General features: G+C 43.4%; 2 protein-coding genes across 2 annotated transcripts in view; both read left to right on the top strand.

The window, feature by feature from the left end:
- Positions 1 to 22,101, top strand: part of LOC135830310 (uncharacterized) — a 71,621-nt gene that overhangs the window by 13,266 nt on the left and 36,254 nt on the right.
- On the top strand, positions 607 to 21,099 carry LOC135830326 (fibroleukin-like). Its single transcript, XM_065342590.1, has 7 exons — positions 607 to 915; positions 10,735 to 10,926; positions 11,948 to 12,085; positions 14,163 to 14,276; positions 15,253 to 15,458; positions 17,053 to 17,089; positions 19,746 to 21,099. The coding sequence occupies exons 1-7, from the start codon at positions 780 to 782 to the stop codon at positions 20,375 to 20,377; spliced, it is 1,455 nt and encodes a 484-aa protein (XP_065198662.1). The 5' UTR covers positions 607 to 779; the 3' UTR covers positions 20,378 to 21,099.

A 22,101-nucleotide genomic window follows, 5' to 3' on the forward strand; every position in this document is an offset into this window, starting at 1 on the left:
GGCAACAGCGTGACACCTTTTCAGATGTTAAATCAGTATCTACTGCTACTGCAAGGACTACGCTGCGAGAGTTAATAGTGCGTAGCAACGCAGAAAGATTCAGCAGGTCTATTACCACTAGAGCATTTGGCAAAAGCCAAACCTGGTACTCAGCTAATTGTTTCATGATGCTAATAATGATGCTCTGCATGACTTTAGATTTGAACCTTCATGTGCAGTGCAAATCCGTCCTGCTTTGTGGGATCCTGAATCTAAGCCCATGATGAACAACTTTGAATCGCCCAATTTCCGTTATAAGAAGTAGGATACTTTTTCAACTGCATTGATACACGATATTGGAATGGTTCGAGCTATGTATTTGTGGCATTGAGATACCGATGATGGCACTTGCCTGTGACTGGAATATACAATCATGTATATGTACATGTGCGCAGGACTTGAGCGGATCGGTCACCGGTAAAGGGCGAATGAGCAGAATACTCGCATTGCCATGCTTAGGCTACAAATTCAGCAACCTGAACCTGCTGAAGTGCCAGCCACGCTGAAACTGCTATATAAATCGTCTACATGCTTTAAGTCAGGCAGAAAGTGAGGCTACACCTGGTATAGCACTGTCTTCGCCTATTCATAATGTTAACAGTTTCGAAGAAGGTTGCCAATCTCGCCCTCTCCAAACCTACTTTGAAGCAAAGCAAAATAGCAACCGTCCTTCCTATCTCTCCACAGGGGCTTGAGAGGGTGCAAATGAGATAAATATTATTTTAAATGTAAGTCTGCTGATGGGGCACGTGGAACCACTGCAGGTGATAATGTTGTTGTTGACAGTGGCAGCAGTGATGTTGTCCGTGAACACGAAGATGACTCTGGGCAGGAGCATTGAAGGCGAAAAAAGGGAGCCGGCTACTAATGCCACAGGCAAGTGACTTTTCCTCTTTGAAGCCTTTTGAAACCAGATATCACTTTGCAGTACTGTACCCACGCGATTAGGTCTCCGGGGAGCTAATTTTTCAAATTCCATCAATAACGGGGCACTATGAAAGAGAGGGCATTATTCAAGAGAGGGTAGCATTATTATAATACTATTTTCCAATTCTGGTACGTTCACGTCATCCAGCATAAAATTAAAAAAGGCAAATAGAAACAAAGTGCAGGTAGAGATCGGCTATATAATTATAACAATAAACAAATTACAAAATGAAGCTATTGTGTCCGTCACCGAAAGGAACTTACGACGGCCGCTAGCACCCCGTAAACCTGAGCGGAAGATGCAGCGCCTAACGGTGGGGGTGAGGAGATAAATCTCACAACCACTGGCACAAGTGCCAAGAAAGACCCCATTAGCCGCATCCATGTACCCCTTGTGCCTGGCCACAAGTTCCCAGTTGACTGTGGGTAGCAGCACGGCTGGAAAAACCGCTCCCAGGCAGTACTCTGATTTTTCACGTTATTTCTGCATTGATAGTCATAGGCTGTGTTTACATGAGGCGTTTCAACCCGGGTTGAGTTCGACCCGGGTCAGATTTCAACCCGCCATGTGCACAAAGTGAATGGCGCGTTTACATGAGGCATTGCGCTTGACCCGGGTTGAAATTTTGCCCCGGGTTGATTTCAACCCTCCCCCCAAGGGGAGGGTTGAAACCAACCCGGGTCAAGAAAATCGTACAAACGTACTTTTGTGCGTATCTCGCGCCAGGTTTGAACAGCACTGCAGATGCAAATTTCGCGCGAACGGATTCACGTGACCATGCAGGACTGTAGAAGTGGACTTTTGGCGGCATATCAGTATTTGACCCGGGTCAACTGTCTTCATGTAAACGCTCACCTCTTTTGTTTGTCGTACAGACTTTCAACCCGGGCTGAACTCGACCCGGGTTGAAATATCTCGTGTAAACACAGCCATAGTGATTGATTTTCCGCGCCGAATTTCCAACGCTGCATGCATGTACAATGCGCGTCAACAGTATTTCACACTTTCCTTTTCTCGCGTTATCACCTCAGCTTTTCCAGTTTTGTATGTGGAAACCCCCCTATTATAATAGCAGTTTTGTCTATATTTTTAATCATTCAACATCTACCTTCAATGATGAGCTATGTATTAGCGAAACAGCTGTCTGGAGGAATTATCAATATCGTCTACGGAAGTGTCCTCGCAGTGGTGATGGTTGTGTGAAGTCGGCTAAAGAGCGCAGTGTAATGGTGGAGGTGACTCAACATTTTCTTTAATGGCCGAGAGCTCTGTCGCACCCTGTAATAAAATAATAAAAATAATAATAATCTTCAATAGTTTGAGGGAAAGAGACAAACTAGAAAAGTCTGAAGAAAAAATTGACTGTCACCACCAGGACTCGAACCAGGGACCCTCGCTTGTAGCTAGCGATGCTCTTACCACTGAGCTACGGTGTAGTCGTCATCCCAGCAGAGACTGTTCAACATTTTCTTCAGACTTCGTAACTCACACTTCCTGTGAATCCACACAGGCGGGTGGGACGCAGCCCTCATTGTACCCACACACTTCACGTACACTCTAGCACGCGGGGAGCCCCAAGTCATAACATCTTCACTAGTTTGAGGGAAAGAGACAAACGGGAAAATAATAATAATGATATTAATGTAACTCGGATGGTGAGCCAATTAAATAATTGTGAACATAACTAGTCCATCATACATGATAGTAGAGTTCAGTAGGATGTTGACGTTTCGGTTTGTCACAATTCGTCTTCGCTTAACTTCCCCTTTCTATGTTTATTACATAAACTTGAGCCTCCCAAGTATGGTGGTCTTTTGCTTTGCGTCGTCGCGTTGTCGTAAGGCCGGTATGTCCAATAGTAGGGGTGAAAGGATTATGTCGATTAATTAGTCGAAAAAATCTAGTCGATTACGATTTTTCTAGTCGCTACAGCATTTTCGTACGACATACTATACGGTACAACGAAATATCCGGCAGGTGCAGTGTGTCTACATGACTCTACTGCGTGCAGCACATGTACCAGAGTACGAGTCGATGCGCGCGTGCACGGAGGTGTCAATCAACGCGTGCAGCACGCACAGCGAGTTGCTCATGCTCTGGATACACACTACATGCGTACCCCGTAGATCTACCTGATGTACTTTAGATCTATTGTGTGTAAATTGTGTGACACGCGGCTCTTTTCTCTGCACCGCGCACTGATTCGTACCCGCGAACTTCCGTTCCGGTTGCTTCACGGAACTCACTGTGCTGGACAAGTAGCTTTCAGAATCAGTTTGTGCCTGCGCGACGGTCGATGTTTCCATTATTTTTGTTCTCTTTGAAGTTTCAAAATTGATTGTAGTTGATGCAAAATGGTGAGTTTTGTCGTCAGTGGTGCTTAATCGATATAATCGATAAGTATTCGATAAGTTTTCGATTAACCGTTAAGGAATATCCCTTGATCGTTTCACCCCTATCCAATAGTCTTACTAGTTTCGTCATCATGCAGTAACTTTCGGCATTCTTTGTTGCCGTGATGCGTAGCTCATGCTCTTCTTCGTTGCGCTTTCCTTCCCCTCTTGGACCTTTCCGAACCTGAGCCTTCCAAGTTGGAAGGTTGTTGGTTTGCGCCTTGGAGAAGTTTTGGAGCTAGGTGTCCGGTCGCCGAATGTCACAGTACTCCTGGTCAGTTTTGTTCCATTTTGTCGCACTCGCTGACTGTATAAGATCTGGTTACGTTGGTGGACAGTTACTCATAACTTGTAACATTTTGTCAATATTCTGGGGCCTCCCAGCGTGTCAGCGGCAGTGGGTGATGGGCAGATAACAAGGTAGCTTGCGGACAACATCGGTGGCATGAAGCCTAGTAACTGCCAGGCGTCTTGGTGCGACTGGCGAGCAGTACAGTGTCATGCCCCAGGGGGTGCTGTGGCTGTCGACGTCGGCGGGTCGTGAGGTGCGTTTGCAGGCCTTCATGGCGCTCGGACAACTGCAATACTAGTACACAGACTCTCACTAGCTACATAGTACTCTGATTCTGGCACGGTATTTCTGCATTGAATAGTGATTGATTTTCCGCGCCGAATTTCCAACGCTGCATGCATGTCCAATGCGCGTCAACAGTACTTCACACTTTCCTTTTCCCGCGTTATCACCCCAGCTATGCCCGTTTTGTATGTGGAAACCTCCTATATAATAGTAGTGTGGTCTATATTTATAATCATTCAACATCTACCTTCACTTATGAGCTATGTATTAGCGAAACAGCTGTCTGAAGGAGTTTATCCATATCGTCTACGGAAGTGTCCTCGCAATGGTGATGGTTGTGTGCAGGAGGGTCTAGTCGGCTAAAGAGCGCAGTGTAATGGTGAAGGTGACTCAACGTAATCTTTTTAATAATAATAATAATAATAATAAGCTCCGTGAAGCTCCTGTGGGAGTTCAATATCTCAACGGATACGCAAGTGCGCCATAACCGTCCAGACCTGGTTTTGCGGTCCAGCACGCAGGTGGTGCTGATGGATGTCAGTGTTCCCTTGGACCATAATGTTCCTACGAAAATCGCCGAAAAAATAACAAAGTATGCTCCCCTATGCCAAGAGCTTCGGCGCATCTGGCATGTGGATGATGTTCGCGTTGTGCCCCTGGTTATTGGGGCGCTTGGTGGACTGACTGGTGTGTCCCTGTCACACTCTGTGTTTGCATTGGCAAGCATTGAAAGGGCTCAGCAATGTGCTATCCTGGGCACGCTGAACATCATAAAGAAGAAGAATGTGTTGTCTTTGCAGTTGTTCGGCACTGTTCGTCGTGAAGGTGTGAATTAGATCCCATGATCTCTTGATATTTTCTCTCTTTTTCTTTTCACTACGTTTTTGTCACTTATTGGATTTGCATGCTGTTTTCTTGACTCTTCACTTCTATTTTTTTCGTGTCACTTCTATACATAATTGAAGTGATGTATCTACGAACTTCTTTTCTTTATAGTTGTAGTCTTTTAGCTTATTTCCATCATTCCCTGTAGTATTTTGAGAAGAAGGGAACCAAAATGTTCAATACTTTGATACATGTCCGAATTGGCTGGTTGTAATTCTTGCGCAGATGCATGCGTGGATAATACATGTTTTGTAATATTTTCTGCCTCCGTCCTAGATTCAAATAATAATAATAATAATAATAATAATAATTAAAAATTCGACGAGGAGACCAACAACCATGGCTGCAACAACAACACCAGCTGCACATCCAACAACAACACCAGGTTCACATCCAACAACAACAACAACTAATCCACAAAACAAAGCAGCAAATGACAGACCACGGAGATCTACAGCAGATTACAACCGGACCTATGAATTCACGGTAAAAATACAAAGGAAACAATCGGAAAGGACGACGACTGACGTGAAGGCAACGGCATTCAGGGTTGGCGTGGGTGGTGAAGGTGAGACGCAGGACGATGCAAGTGAGGAGGAGAGTCAAACCGCGGTGGATGATGGAGCAGGTTCTGATTCGGACAGTGAGGGAGAAGGTGAGCTGAGTGAGGGTGAGAGTGAGTGTGAGGGTGTGCGCGTGAGTCGAGATTGTGTGCGTCCGTCTCGTAATAACAAGTCTTCAGTATACAATCATTTGGTTTCTAGTACTGACTGTTGTCGTACTTATTCTGATTCCTGTTTTTCTGTTTTGTGCCGTGCTCGTCATGGTTATCTTTTGCAGTTACAAGTTTTGGAAGCTGTTTGTCAGCGCATTCATAAGCCGAATTTGTGTGTCCAGAAAGATAGTGTTATTACCCTAAAATTGTTCAAATAATGTTTTGTTGTGTAGTGTGGCAACGTTGTTGCCACTTGTGCCTAAATGTGTTTTGTCACCTTCTTGTTTATTATTGTTATTATTATCATTCGTTCTCACTTTTTTGTTTTTGTTGCTGATACACACTTGTCACGCTTAGTTCTTACTTGTATACCCTTGTTTTCTGCACACTTTTGTGAGAAATCGCACCTCGATATTCTAGTGCTGTCATTGTATCGTGTCACCCTACCTTGATTGCTATATTATTTCCTTTGTTCTCATTTTGTTCTTTAGTACAACGGTGATTCCTGAAGAGTGTTGTACGAAAACTTGTTCGAATCATCTTTTTTTTCCATTGCCCCTTTTTCTTCTTACATGTATTTTTCCTTACCCTTTAGGTTGTTTCTTGCATCGTCTCCATCGCTTACATTGTTAATAAAGTAGTCCACATGTCGCTTCAGCTCGTCCTACTTATTGCCATATTAAAATAATAATAATAATAATAATAATAACTACACCATAGCTCAGTGGTTAGAGCATCACTAGCTACAAGCGAGGTTCCCTGGTTCGAGTCCTGGTCGTGGCAGTCAATTTTTTCTTAAAGATTTTTCCCGTTTGTCTCTTTCCCTCAAACTAGTGAAAATAATAATAATCTACGTGGAGATAATAATTTTAATATAGCTATGAATAGGATGAAGGCCGCAGACATCACGCAACTACGTTACTTGTTCGACATGTATTTACTGTGTATTTTATAACAAAAATATTATTGAAAACCCATAATCGATTTTCTTGTTCCTATCATCAGTGGGAAAAATACGGAACTAAGGATACAACCAAAGAAACTGAAGTTATGTACTGTAAATAGAAATGTGTTAGAAATAACAACAAAATACAAGTGCAATAAAACCACTAGAGGAAACGCAAAAAGGTAACAAGATTACGTAACCAAAGGCGAGAAGGCGCTAAACGAAGTGTCAACCTACGAATACAACTTCAGTGCAACAACGTGTTCCTTCTGCTTACACAAAACAGGCTTATGAATACGTATACAGACTGCCTCAAGGACTTTCAACTGTTGAACATAACGCGCACGACACAGTACAGAAAAATGAGAGTCATCATACACACTAAGACAGTCAGGACGAGATAACAAGTGTAGATACACAGCTGACTTCTTACGATCAACACATTCATCTGCCTCATCTCGCTCCTTCCCACCCGACTCCTCCTCGTCCATCTCATCATCCTCTTCCTCGTTCCGCTCGTCATCCTCACGATCATCATCACTACCATCCTCTGCCTCGTCCTCTGTCCCCTCACCAACCGTTTCGTCATCCAATTGCTCTTCTTGCTCTTCTATCCTCTGATCACCTGTCTCATCCTCCGTTTCTGTACAGACCACTTGTCTCCCATTTGCTAGCTGCTCGTCCCGTGAGCGGAGTTGTTCCTCCAGCTCCGCTTCACTCATTTTACTCATGATCCTGCTCGACCTTCTTTCTGTTGGTATTGTCCACAACGCGCGGTCCTTGGCCGTTTCTGGCATAAATATCTGTGGAGTAGTTTGCTGTTGCCCTCCGAGGTCTCTGGATTAATGTGGGAGCCGTGGCAATTCGTGTGAGAGTTGGTGATGCCAGCGCGGGTGTAGGTGGGTCCACTGCAGCCCCCGCCACAAGAAGAGCCGGTGGCGGTTCTGGTGGTGGCAAGGGCAACGGTGGTGCTGCTGGAGTTGGTAATAATAATAAAAATAATTAGACGCTACATGCCACGTACTGCTCTTTTCTCTCCGAAACTCAACACTTGCAAGCCAGATATGGATTGATCGAAGAAGGATAGATTTACCATCACCGTTGATAAGAGTCGTCCGACCCCGCGGACGACCACGTCTGAAATGGATCGACGTTGTCAAGAAAGACTTACAATGCATTAATCTCTCGCTTCTGGATGCTGTGAAATCTGCTTCTGATAGAGCTGCTTGGCTCGAAAATGTCAACAGATGCATTGACCTCATGCAATGAGTGATATGCGAACTGTGCCCGTCGCCAGTACCTGCTTAGTGTGATTCATCCCGACTTTGAGTATTGTTTCCCTGTTTACGCATCTTACCTCTCAGCACAATCCAGGGAGAGATTGTTTACCTTGTTCCGTAGAGCTGTACGAGTTACCTGCGGTGCTTCATATCATGCTGCTGTACCACCCCTTCTTGCTTCTCTTCAAATAAAACACCTTGAATACCGATACATTAAATTTTATCAATTTCTTACGTTTACGTTTATTTGTCATATTGTTCAGCCTGCATCATGCTTACGCAGTCTTTTCCCTTTGCCCACCTCTAAGCGGTCAACTCGTGGAACTACAACAAACAATATGTCAATTTGCTTGTATAAATCCATGGTAGGGTACAATTCCTTTTCCTCCAGAGCATCCCTTATGTGGAATGCCCTCCCTGCTCACTTGAAAGGAAGTGAGGACATTAGATCATTTTCTACAGAACTTTTGCACGCTCTAAATGACGACAAATTGACTATATCCCTATATCCCCTCCTTTTTGAAAATGTATTTCACCAATAATATAAGGCTTGGAATTTGTTAAACATGAATATCGACGGACTTGCCCCTTCTGTTCATGCATTGACCTGCTCTAGTAATGGTTCATGAATCCGCCCAGTCCACATTCCTTCTCCGCTTCTCTCTAGTAATGGTTCATGAATCGAAGTGAGGACATTAGATCATTTTCTACAGAACTTTTGCACGCTCTAAATGACGACAAATTGACTATATCCCTACATCCCCTCCTTTTTGAAAATGTATTTCACCAATAATATAAGGCTTGGAATTTTTTAAACATGAATATCGACGGACTTGCCCCTTCTGTTCATGCATTGACCTGCTCTAGTAATGGTTCATGAATCCGCCCAGTCCACATTCCTTCTCCGTTTCTCTCAGTTTTCCTTTCCTTTCAGATTTATCTTCCTCTCTGCTCTGCTTTATTTTCTCTTTTCGTTCGTCCCTCTTGATATTTGTACGTTGTACTGTTGAGGCAACGAACTGAAATAATAAAAAACAAACAAACAAAACAAACAAACTCTCATTATTATTATTATTATTACGAAACAGTTCTGTCCGCAGATTGAGTATTATTAAATATTAGAATCAACTCGTAAAACTCCAAGTCAATCTCCCATAGACACAAACCTCGTTTATTCAACATAATCATATCCTTTCCAATAAAAACAGTTCATAAAACAGCTTTTTAGGATCGGACCCAGGCCGCATAACCAAGAGAGCTAGTTCCCTTGGCTGCTGTTGGAATATACAAGAATGGGCCTTCCAGATAATGTCTAACAAGGAGAAGTGGCTATAGTTATGAAATGAACACCGGTAACCATGGAGACAGACCACACTCTCATTATAGATACTGGTTATAAATAGACCGAATAAGGAAAATGATCTGATAGCCTATGAAGAGTAAAAGAACTTGAACCAATGACAACAAATACTCGTCCAGCACACGAGTTGTCATAGCAACACAAATAACAGCTGTCCACTAATTTTGTTGTTGGAGATGAAGTAGGAGTTTTTACTGGTTGATTCTAAATACAATAAATGAGGAGGCGGAGGGTTTAAGACCAATAAAAACTATTAATAAAACCGATGGCCCCCGAGGTTTTTATAATTAGTTTTTATTGGTCATAAACCCAAGGCCTCCTCATTTATTGTATACATAAGTACTGCTGTGAGCCGAATTCTGACTTTGGGGCTCATAATATGGCCGAGTTTGGACATTCTCTTAGCAGATCGAAAAGCCGAGCAGGCGAATAAATCGGGCTGATTTTGGAAATGCCTAACGTACATGTACATGCATGTGTACGTGAGCAAGAATTTAAGATTATAAACAACAGCAAACGTGCACTTCCGCTTGATTACAAGCCTTTGTTGGGAGTACGGGCACTATTCCAGAGAGGACTTTATATTTCATTGACTCTCAGACACAGGGGCACTATTCAAGCCATAAGCGATAAGCAAGCCCTATGTAATCACATGCATCTTAGACAATACCTGTTGCTTCTCGTTGGCTGGCGTAGGAATGAGAGAATTGAGGGAATGTATAGCGAATCGCAATCCAATACGAATAGTTCAGATTGTAATACTGTAAGTGCTAAGCACATTATTATTGTTTAAACGTTTACAAATTTGTGTATTGGTCACTATGGATATGTATAACTCTGTAATGTTAATATCAAATGCAAAAACGGAAGAAGAAGAAAAAGAAAAAGGAAAAGGATTCATACAGCATTTGAATACCTGAAGAGTGTGAGTGCTGTGAAGCGTTTTTGTCAGAATGATGTTGGACGGATGTACAATGTATGTGTGTGAAGGTTGTCGCTTTTTCCTGAAATGGCACGCATTGAACGCATAAATTGAGTAAAGGATTAATATACTGTACTTCAAGTGCAGGCATGCACAGTGGGTTGGTCTAAGACCATGATTGAGAAACGAGAGGTACCAGGTTCAAGTCCTGCTTGAATGTGGAAGGATTCTTTCCAACCGTGCTGCGACCCACAGTTAATTGGGAACTCGTCGCCTGGCATCAGTAAAACATGGATGTGGCAAATGGAATTGAGGCCTTTGGCGTTTTGTTGGTGGATCTGATCAATCTTCCCCCACCCCTAGGAGCCGCATCTGACGCCTTATCATGGGGTGGTGGCTGCCCACGGAAGCGGAAAGGTTGTTCTTAACCAGGGAGTTGTACGACTCCTTGTTCTTGACCTGCCCGGAACGCGAACCCGTTGAACAAAACACAACACACACACACACACACTTCAAGTACATGCAGCGGATATCAGTACTTAAAACTACAAGTCGATAGGGGCTGCCGTCTGTCGCGGACAGGAGGCTCTTCCCCTTCACCGGATTCCCCGCCTTGAAACCTTTTCTTGTTCATTTTATTTGCTTACGGCGAAGCCTTGTTTGTGTGCCTTACGTTGCGTTCACTGCAGGCATGGAATCATGTATCACTCGAGCACTTCAATTATCACAAGTTCCCCAGGCTAGTATTCACACAATCAAAAGCATTTTGCAAAGCCTCTCACCACCAGTCGATCAACTGACAGTTGACAGCGCCAACCCTGCTAATTTGGCCTATATTCTGGGTGGAGAGGATACTTTCAGGAGATTTACGCGCTGTTTGGGTATGTACAGTCACTGTCAAGGTAAACGTAATTTGTACATCTATTTATACATGACCTTTCAGGCTGCAATGCTACACCATGTTGAGATTAGGACACATCTGGAACATGAGCGACTGCTTAGCCCCCCCCCCCCCCCCCCAGATACCCTGTCTATTAGGCGTAGACAGCGGCACTGTTACAGTGCCCACATTCATAGTTCGCTGGGATGGTTATCTTGTTCTCGTCTTGAGTGCACTGAACTGATTACTTTCCCTTTCTTACGTCATCTCATAAGTTAGAACCTTCCAAGTCGGATGGCTGTTGGTTTGCGAATTCTAGACGTGATATAGCTAAGAATCAGGTGGTTGAATGTCAATATCACATCTGTTAGTGTTGTGCTAATTGTTGCACGTTCTGACTCACGGGGATCTTGAATTGTATACCGGTTGTATGTTGTCTGATGATTGGTTTTTGCCATGAAACTCTGAGTTACAACAAAAACAGCCCTATATACTTCCTTTTGTGTACCTCTTGTGTATACCGGTATTTGCTAATGTTGCACGTTCTGACTTACCGGGATCTAGCATTGTATACTGGTATTTGCTAATGTTGCACGTTCTGACTCACGGGGATCTTGCATTGTATACCGGTATTTGCTAATGTTGAACGTTCTGACTCACGGGGATCTTGCAATGTATACCGGTATTTGCTAATGTTGGACAGAAATAACAGATAACCTGTAAAGCAGTTTCCTCTGAGACAAAAATGCGATAATACTCATAAAAAGGACACACTTCAGGCTCATTACAAACATCTTGAAAGTTTTTGTCTTCACAAGTATACTTTCAAGCCTTCTCATCAGGTGAAATACAGGCAAGATGTTTGTAATGAGCCTGAAGTGTGTCCTTTTTATGGGTATAACCTGTAAAGCCTTGGCCCTTCTCTGTTTTCATTTGAACATTCTTGTCTTCGGTTTTCCTATCAGCATTCTGTCATCAATTTCATCGGGCATGTTTTGTCTCATGATTCTTGGTTTTTGCAGGCGGTCAGCTTCAGCAATGTCGCCAAAGTCCCCCTTGTAGCGATGCTGGAAAGTGCATCTTTACACGTTCTATACAAGGGAAAGGCTCATACACTTGCAACTGCGATGATGGTCATATTGGAAAGTTTTGTCAGACAGGTACGAAACTTGAATTTGAACTCGAATGTGGAGCCAAAGTAATCATGGATTAAAAAGAAAGGACTAAATGTTACATGTTATGACTAACTGCCCACCAACGTTACCAAATCATATGCAGTCAGCGAGTGCGACAAAAAGGCATAACCGGCCAAGGAGTATTGAGACACTGAGGCAGTCAACGTCAGGTCGTCGAATGTCTCAGTGCTCATTGTCAGTTTGTGCCTTTTTGTCAAACTCGCTGACTGTACATTATTTTGGTTACGTTGGCGGACAGTTAGTTATAACTTGCAACATTTACTCCTTTCTTTTAATCCAGGCCCTTTTCATGCCATGGACGCGTATATGCGTTTTTTTAGTATGAGCCGATTGGCCATGGACGTGTTTACGCGTTCTGCCTAGACAGTACATGTGTATCGCGCGCTATAGACGAGTGTACAAACTGTCATAAATCCGTCAAATTATCTCGGACTGCTAAGGTTGAGACACCGCTGGAAAGGTCTGGCTTGAGCTCAGCTTTCCAGGGATATAAAGTTCTTCGCGATACGACAAAGTATGACCGAGGGGCGACAAATTGAACCGCCAGAATGCGCAAATTTCACTTTTTGGCGATCGATTCAAATTAAATTTTTGATCGCGACTTCGTACGGGCTAGGGGATTTTCCCTAGAGACAGCGCGTGTGCAGTCAGCTTCAAAAAACGCGCTTGAATCTCAGCTTTCCAACGCAGTTTGAATCGTGAAAATCACTTCACAATGAGCAAGAAGACGAAAAAAAGATGAGAGGCAGTAGTTTTGTTATTTTCAGGCATGGTAGGGGGATTTCGAGAGGAGATGGAAGTGGCCCTGGTATGCCTGTCGTGCTGTGAGTCCCTGAAATGGCTTCCTGTGGTCCAGATCTTTCCAACAAGCCATGGATCGTGAAAATCCATCACGGTACAGTGAAATAGCAATAAATTTCCTTCTGAGTTGCGCGTGCAGGTTTGAACAAAATGAGCTCAGCGCGTGAACAATGCGTGGCCAACACAGGAAAACATACTGTCATGGAAAGGGTTAATTAGAGATAATTAGTTTGGTAAATGAGCGAAAGACAAAATGTTACGCGTTATAACTACTTCAGTAACTGTCCACCAACTTAACCAGATCATATACAGTCAGCGAGTGCGACAAAATTGCACAAAACTGACAACTGACTGTATAAGATATGGTTACGTTTGTGGACAGTTAGTCATAGCGCGTAACATTTTATCCTTCTTCGTTTTTTACCAGAGATAATTATTTCCGAGACCATAATAATTATGTTTGCCCAAATGATTGAGTAAATTGAAGAAACGGCTGTTCAGACCCCAAACCGATACTAATATACAGTATTATGACCATATTGAATTTATCACTTAATGACACTGATCCCTTTGAGTTAAAAAAGATCATTTTGTTTGTCAAATTCATTTGTAGATTTTTAAAGAACTCATCACATTTTACATTCGTCAAGTACAAGTACAAACACAAGATATGTAGATGATCAAGTGGCAAATTTTTTTGGTATGTTAGACTGTTTATTCTTTTGGCTGGCCACAGTCTACCATTCTGTGCATCGCTTGACCTAAAATTGACTTTGCTCGGGACATTTCACTTCACGAAAAAACAAAGAATGTGATCCTCAAACTGCCACTATGCACATTATTTCTTTCCCTCTCACACATACACAATATGAGATGCGTTGAGAGAAACAGTGAAATTCAACGGTATTTTGTTTGCCTTTCTTCTGAGTTCTATGCGAACCTCTCACTTTAAAATACTACTACTTGAATGTTGTTCACGATCAGTCACCACCACCACACCAAGATCGTTGACGCTGCAAATTCTATTCAAATGAAATCTCTAAACTTTCGCCCTTGGGGCTTCATCAGGGAGTAAAATAATAATGAAATGAAACTGGCTCTGTAGCAAACTCTAAAAGCGGAGCATTGAGTCATTGAGACATTGGCGCTACAGAAGTGAGGAGAGGAGAGTACGAGGCGTCATACATTAAAAAACGTATTCAATCTTGTTCCCATTTTATATGCCTTTCCTACTTCCCAGTACTGCCATCCTGTTCTGGTAATCCCTGTCAGAACGGTGCAACATGTCAACAGAGAGGATCATCATTTCATTGTCGCTGTCCACCACTGTATATTGGAACACGTTGTGAAGAAAGTAAGTGTGTAAAAGAGAACCCGTTGATGCTGATCTGATCAAGTGGAAAGTTGTACTATTTTTTAGAAATCGTTAGGAAGGGATATTGTTCACAATGCCCATCACTAATGCTTACCTTCGCTCGCATCATAATCAAACAAAATGAAGTTGTCTCTTCCATAGAAATTTCACAATCCATCCTCGGTGCACAAAGAAGCATCAGTAAATGCTCCTAACGTCGTTGGTAGATAACGTGAGATTACTACCACGAGCAATTTCAAACGGTTCCCAAAATCAGGGTTGGCTGGTGCTTCCAACTCTCTGATAATCTGATAGGCCGCTTGCGGGGGGGGGGGGGGGGGGGTGGGGGGGGTGTCGGTGATTGGTTGCAACATATCCAATTGGCATCTTATCATTATCCAACTTCTAGTAGGTTGTGAGTTGCCTGGGTGATACACTCGAGACCCTGTATGTGACAATGATGTCCAAGTAACAGTTTATCATTTTCCCATTGTGTCTTCACACCATCCTGTCGGTCCAGTTCCACTTGCATACAAACGATTTCCAAGCAGCTTTTCTTTCTTATGCACAATGTTTCAGTTTTTTACGATGTCGAAGTGGAAACTGTCTTGCACGAGACAACAATGAACACACTGTACAAGCGTCTATCATTACATGCGTAAGGAAGGGAGGTATTACCAAGTCAAAAGATGACTTCTACAGAGTACGTAGATGTATATGCTTTCGGTCACCGTTGTACGGTTGTTGCCAATAATCGTAAAACGTAGAATGATTCTTAAATGATTTTGGTAGCTGTCATTGCTTGGTTTAGGCACCAAAATGCACTGATAAACACGGCTAGGAAAGCGATTAGGAAAACTCTTGGGATTTAGATGATGCGTGGCGATGAATGGGGATAGTCAGTGCTCCTGAAAAAGCAAATGTAACCCGATCGAGTCTTATACAAAACGTGATTTTTGTGTTGTTTGCTCTCCAGAGTGGTTGGATGTAGCTAAGTTTAAACAGCAATCCAACACATTACATCAAGTCAGTGAGGATGTTTCACACCTGAAACATGACCTACGTGCTGGAAGACGAGATGATATCAATCGTATCGATTCATATCTTCACCAACTGGGTGCAAAGATCCTTACTAATGTTAACTCCACTATGAATCAGTTGTCATCTCAGGTTGCCGCCCTGGTGAGTTCATAATATGGCGGATCGCTAGTGCAACATGTGTTTACCCAGCTATAAGTAACTTTGCCATGACTGAACCAGAGTTGGTGTAAATAGCCTCTTTTCCCCTACAAGATAGTAAATGCTTTATGAGTGCATGTAATCTACCAGTATACAATCCAAACAATGACATCCTGAGGAGTGTGCCTGAAATATTGATGTATATTTATCAGCACTCGTCCGAAGCCTAGAGATTGGCACCCACAGTGCAAGCATTCAGCCACAAAAGGTGGAAGGTGCATCATTTTTATGATAATAAATCTTAATGATGTTAGGTGAATTGATAGTAAAGAAAAAAAGGACCAAGAAACTACAAGTTACACTATAGTGTCCACTACCACCACCAGTTACCAAACAATCAGCTCATGCGATAACATTGCACGACACTGACCGACGGTGCTGATGTTCTACAACTAACTGGCTAACAGCTCAAGCACATCTTGGATGCGCACTCCCACTGCTTCCCAAGTTTGAAGGTTCTAAGTTATAGAAATAACATGAGGAGGGGAAGGTGAGCGCAACCAAGACAAGCACAAGCTGAAAGTCTCAGCTGTGAAGGAGGTTGGCGGATGTTCATGCATGTCGATGACGATACTGGCAAGACCTCTGGACAATACGGTCAAACCCCGGTTCAAGGACGCAAGGAACATTCCATACAACTTGTGTGGCTCAAAGACGCAAAGATCAATAGAATTAAAAAGGGAAGCTATGCGAAAAATAATCATGCAAAACCGAATGCCTCAGTAAAACAGCACTGTACTTCGACTGTGTCTTTCCAGTAGCGTCATCGACATGCATGAACATCCGCCAACGTCCTTCACAGCTGAGACGTTCAGCTCGTGCTTGTCTTGGTTGCGCTCACCTTCCCCTCCACATGTTATTTCTATAATTTAGAACCTTCCGAGTTGGAAGGCTGTTGGAGTGCGCTTCCAAGATGTGCTAGAGCTGTTAGCCAGTTTGTTGTAGGACGTCAGTACCGTCGGTTAGTGTCGCGCAATATTATCCCATGAGCTGGTCGTTTAGTATAACTGGTGGTGTTAGTGGACATTATTGCGTAATTTGTAGTTTCTTGGTCATTTTTTCTTTACTATAAAGTATCCTTGAGTCTCCATTCGGGTTCAGTCCGTCATTGGAAACACAAGAGGATTAGAGGAAACCACGACCGAAGGAACTCAACTACCAACCCACTTCCTTATGCAGGATAGCTGCCGATGCAAGGATTGCATTCGTTTGCAATTCTAACAGAGAGCAGTGGCTTGTATATACATGTAACCGGGGATGTGTATTTTAAAACAATTGTAGACCTTCGGTTTGACAGCAATGTTCTACAACTGAGTTGTTATCCTTGTGATCGCACACTTCATTCCCTTCAGCCGCTGGTACAAATGATTCCAGTGAGACGAAACGGGGGAGCCCCCACACAGTCATAATTATTATATAGTTTTGTGCATTTTGAAAAGCAAATCAAATTGGTGATGTTTAGAAATGTAATTATAGCCTCTTCTTTAAATATGATTTAAGTTACAGTGTTGATTGTTCTTGTTGGGATTTACCACAGAATGAAAGGCTGAACGAAGTCCAGGAAAATCAAGAAGGTAAAATGCAATTATTTATTAACTTAATATTGAACGGAATATTGAATTTGACATGCCAAACATTTTACAGATTTTTACAAGGGCCCTACCACTGCACCTGTATGATTCCCATGACCCTCTAATATATCATGTGATTGCCCAAAGAACCAGACACAGTGACAAAATGCCTCGTGGCTGGCTGATGACAATAGTCAACTGAGTACTCCAATATGATATCTACCATATTCGTCCTAGAGAGGGATGCCTCGGCGCCACGCATGCCTGTCCCAGTGTGGAAACACTAATACATGTAGTGCGAAATATCCTATCTCCACACTGCCTACCCGGGCGCAACACTGCCTTTTCTTCGCCTGCTCGTGGGGCGGCGGTACGTACGTAGGTAGGTACTTCGGAAAGCCAGCGGTGGCAGGGTGGGGGTTGGGACAGGAGCACTGCAACTATCAACTTGACCGACATACTTTCATTCCGGGATTTTTCCATGCCAAGACGAGGCATAAGTAGAGGTAGGTGAGAGAGAAGACCTTTCCAAGAGGCATTAGCGCCCAAACGCGATCGATTTGAGTGGGAAGACAACGTTTGAATTTCACCGAATGAGCCCTGATCATGTCATGAGTGATTAGCTAGCAGGCGCAATGCAGCGAAGTTGTACCAGGTTCATTTTCGAGAATTTTCAATTGTAGAGGAGGTTATTGGCAATTTTCTCCGAACATCGTGATATATCCCGTGTTCTGTTCCCCTTCAATGATCCGGACTTTAAGGGGGCAGCCTACCCATAAATTTCATATGGCATTCAATTGACCGTAACTTTGGTGTTTCTCAATGGATTTGAGTGAAATTCTGACCACACACTCCTGCCACTATGCTGGCCCTCAGGACATGATTTACAAGTTCTTGCGCCTCACTGACAGGCTTTCCAGGCCGGAAAAACTCAAATTTCCGGCATAGTGCCACGGTGTGATAGCCACCCAGGAGCCAAACAAATGCATTTACAATTTTTTCACATTTTCGTGCTCATTCTGTTCGTGCGCGGGACTCAAAACCTAAAACAAGTCCAGAAGCAGCCATGGGTGGTGGGGTAGAGCCCCTCAACGAGGCCCTGGAATCTGTCACAACGGAACGAGTGGGCGTTCTCTCACACACTCCCACACACCGAAGTCAATTTTTGAATTTTTTTAGGTTTAGCACGTGCTACGAGGTCGTACCTTTGATACAACATCCAGTGCTGGGACCTCCACAGCAATCCATTTCCACAGCGCTGCACACCGTATCCTGGATACCCTCAGAAACCGGCAAAGACTACCACTCATGTTTCACTACTGCCTAGTACTGAATCCTACCTGACTTCTTGACACGACTCAAACTTGCCAAAGTCACTAAATCAACGTCAACTACAATAATCAAGCCACATATCTGCAACGTCACGAGGGTGCTGGCAAAAGTCCTGCTGCATGGCGGCCGGCTTCGCCCGCCGCCGTGCAGCCCAATACGTTGCTCAAAAACCTGATTTTTTGGACTTGGAGCAAAATTCTGCACACTTTCACGTGTTTCCATGATACGACAAGTTGCGCACGGTCTGCTCACATTCAAATACAGTGCTGCCAACAAATGACAGCGTGCAACAAAAAAATCTTTCCTTGCAAGGGCACATTTTCGGCCATAACTCTTGAACGGCCGGTCAGATCGGGACACAATTTTCAGAGAATTTGCAGCTATTCATGCTCTTTCAACTGACGTAGCACTCAATATGAATTTACAAATTCGATTTTTACGCGAATTTTTGGGTAGTCTGCCACCTTAAGTCAAGTCAAATGTTGTGGATATGTTGTACGGTTAAATTATTCTCAAGACGTATTCATGACGTGTCAGTGTTCCAGAATGTAGAATCTGCTATACTGTGATGCTACTACTTCAAACAAGTAGTGAGTTAAAGATGGAGAGTGATGTAGATAGCTGCTGTTATATTATTATGGAGAGTAAAGCTGCTTAGGGCGGGCACGAGGCTCATTTGTATAGGGCTTGAACGTGATGACGTCAAAAACGGCCAGGGAGTACTAAGTTGACATCAGATTTATATTTTGGATCCACTAAGGTTGGACTTTGCTATTGCCTCAGTATGTGGGTGCATAGCAACCCACTCATGTCGTATGCAGGGGTGATTTTTACTTCGCCACCAGTTGTAACCCCGCCCCCAGTAGCCAAATCAGTCAATTTCACTGGTTACATCACCTTGCTGTGAGTAAGACGGCTTGAAATGCGCTTGGATCCATACAAAAACTGGATCCAAGTGGATCCAATTTTTGAATTTTTGAAATTATTACGTAATGCCCCCCCCCCCCCTAGCCTGCGCTGTCATATTATTGGGCAACGATCCCGTTTGACTTTGCGAAGTAAAACATAAGAATATAAAATACAAACTCTCATGCTGCGCAAGCTCGCGGTAACGACGATACGACAGATCGGCATAATTATATTGTTGGCTTGTCTCACTAGCATTGATTCCTTCTTTGAGCCCCTACTCTTCATATTGTTGTGTTGTGCTGTTACTTCTCTCCTCTCTTCTTACGACTAGATTGTGTCTTCAGTAAAACATTGTGGACTTCGTTGGCACAGTTATCCTTTAATGACCATTTTACTGTTCTGATTCCGAATACTGTAGCATCATTTCTCTGCCAGAGAACCGACTCTGGTCCTTCAGCTGTATTCAATGGCAGAACAATGACAACAAGATTCACTGCATACTGTGATCGAGAGACTGATGGTGGTGGCTGGACTGTGTTTCAGAGAAGACAGGATGGCTCCGTGGACTTTTACCGTGACTGGAATGCATACAAGCGAGGATTCGGATCAGCGTCGGGAGAGTTCTGGTTGGGTCTAGATACACTACACTATCTGACGTCACAAGCTGATAGTACGTATGAATTACGTGTTGGTATGGTGTTCAATACAACTGGAGTGAAGCATTATGCCAAGTGGTCAACATTCCGTGTTGAAGGTGAAGCTAACAATTACAAATTACACGTTTCAGGATTCGCAAGCCCGACATTGACAGACAGCATGAAATTCCACAATGGACAACAGTTCAGCACTCGAGACCGTGACCATGACTCATTTAGTGGTTTTGACTGTTCCAATGCATTCAAGGGTGGTTGGTGGTATAAAAACTGTCACGGTGTCAATGTCAATGGATTGTATGGACGTAGTGATCGAGACGCAACTGGTGTAGTGTACAATCAAGGCGGGTTCAAAAGTTTGAAGTTTGTGGAAATGAAGCTAAGAAGGCGTGGATAAAACCCAACTCCCTGCGAGATTCACCACGCACACTGTGCTCATTTGCATCCAAATGCAACATTCTGCAATTTGAAACCTTTCCACTGGTTTCCTCTTTTCATGATGGCTTTTGGGAAGTTTTGGCTATCTTTGAAAATATGTTCTACCTCTTTCCGACCATACATTTCTTTTGCAGGACAATCAACCTGCCATTCGATTCTTAATCGCTGGGTTCCAAAAAGCCAGTAATGCTTTTGCCTAACATAATATTAATACACACATGCACTAAGGGTGTGTTTACCGTTTCAGGGCATTGCGCGCATCGTCATAACCAGCTCCTCCGCAACCACACAACACATTGATTTCCTAGGAGCGCTTTCGTTTTATACTTCTTATCAGCGAGCCATCGTGGTTACAAGAATACAATCACTCTTTCTGATATACTGTACTTTTCCTGTCTACTACAATCACCCGCATTCTCTCACTAACCATCTGAACATTAACCACCTAGCGCTATCCACTTCACCTGTTTTTGTTTTGCGTGACTAATTGCTTAAACCACTGTAGAATTACTCACGAGCATAAGCTGAAGTTCAATTGACGGGTAGTCACAATATCCAACATATCTGTAACTTGCATAATAGCTAACAATCGTTTCCGGGTGTCTCTACAAGTACATCTTTTACTTATAATTATGTGCGGCTCCTACTTTTATTACGTAAAAGACACAGCGGCTAGATAGAGCCTACTGTAGAGAAATTGAGTGGTTTAGTAACAGGTCTAATGCGTTGCTAGAACTGCGGTGAGAGCAGGGACGCAAATGTGTAGCCTGTGCTGGTGAGGTACCGTCACCATCATGTGAACTAGGAAAGGATTACGACGCAGTCAGAGTCTTTTCAGCGGTACATTTCATCTCATGTATGTATACAACCATTGTGTCGTATCCGGACGGCCCGGGGTTAGACCCCAAGGCTGCGGTCGTCGACATGAACTAACTTACTAATAAACCTTCACATTACCAGGCCGTGCAGTGGTGGCCACTTGGAGAGAGTCCACCAACAGAATTACTCTTACGCACGCACGCACACATACCTAGACATATTCTCACACACACACTCAGGCATATACAGACACGTACACTCACACCAGCGTTCAGCTCAGGTTGACTCACATCTTGAAAGGAGCTAACTGATACTTAGTTCAAGAGCCGATCTTGAAAGCACAAGGCAAGAGAGACGGAAGCCGAAACTTCCGCCTGAAGGTGGAAAGCAAGAGAGCGAGTGAAAAGCAAGGAGAAGGCAATATGATCTAGTTGCGGCCATGGAAGTCCATGGCCACGAGATTGCTGGTCCCGCATGCAATAGCGTATCACCGTAATAAATATGCGTACGAACTGTTGCGGGAGCCATGTGGGGAAGTATAAAATAAAGAAGATTATGAACCCGTTTACGGGAGATAGATAAATAATAAAACAACTAAATAAGGCATACTTGTCCCGTAGAGGCCTAAAAGGCACGTGCCAATCGTATGGATACGACATATCCCCCCGCTTACACGGAAAAGAACACGTCCTCGTGTTATAAGTAACGTAATAAATTAAACTAAGATTATGGCTAACAATTTAACTAAACGAGTGCAGGTCACAATTTGAGTTCCGATCAAAAACTGTTCAAAGACTAGCTGTAATATTGGCCACAACCAATCCAGTCAATACCACTGAAATCCTTACTCGTGCCAGACGGGAC

This window comes from Sycon ciliatum (genome assembly GCF_964019385.1).
Source record: "Sycon ciliatum chromosome 5 unlocalized genomic scaffold, ocSycCili1.1 SUPER_5_unloc_1, whole genome shotgun sequence".
Taxonomy (NCBI): Eukaryota; Metazoa; Porifera; class Calcarea; order Leucosolenida; family Sycettidae; genus Sycon; species Sycon ciliatum.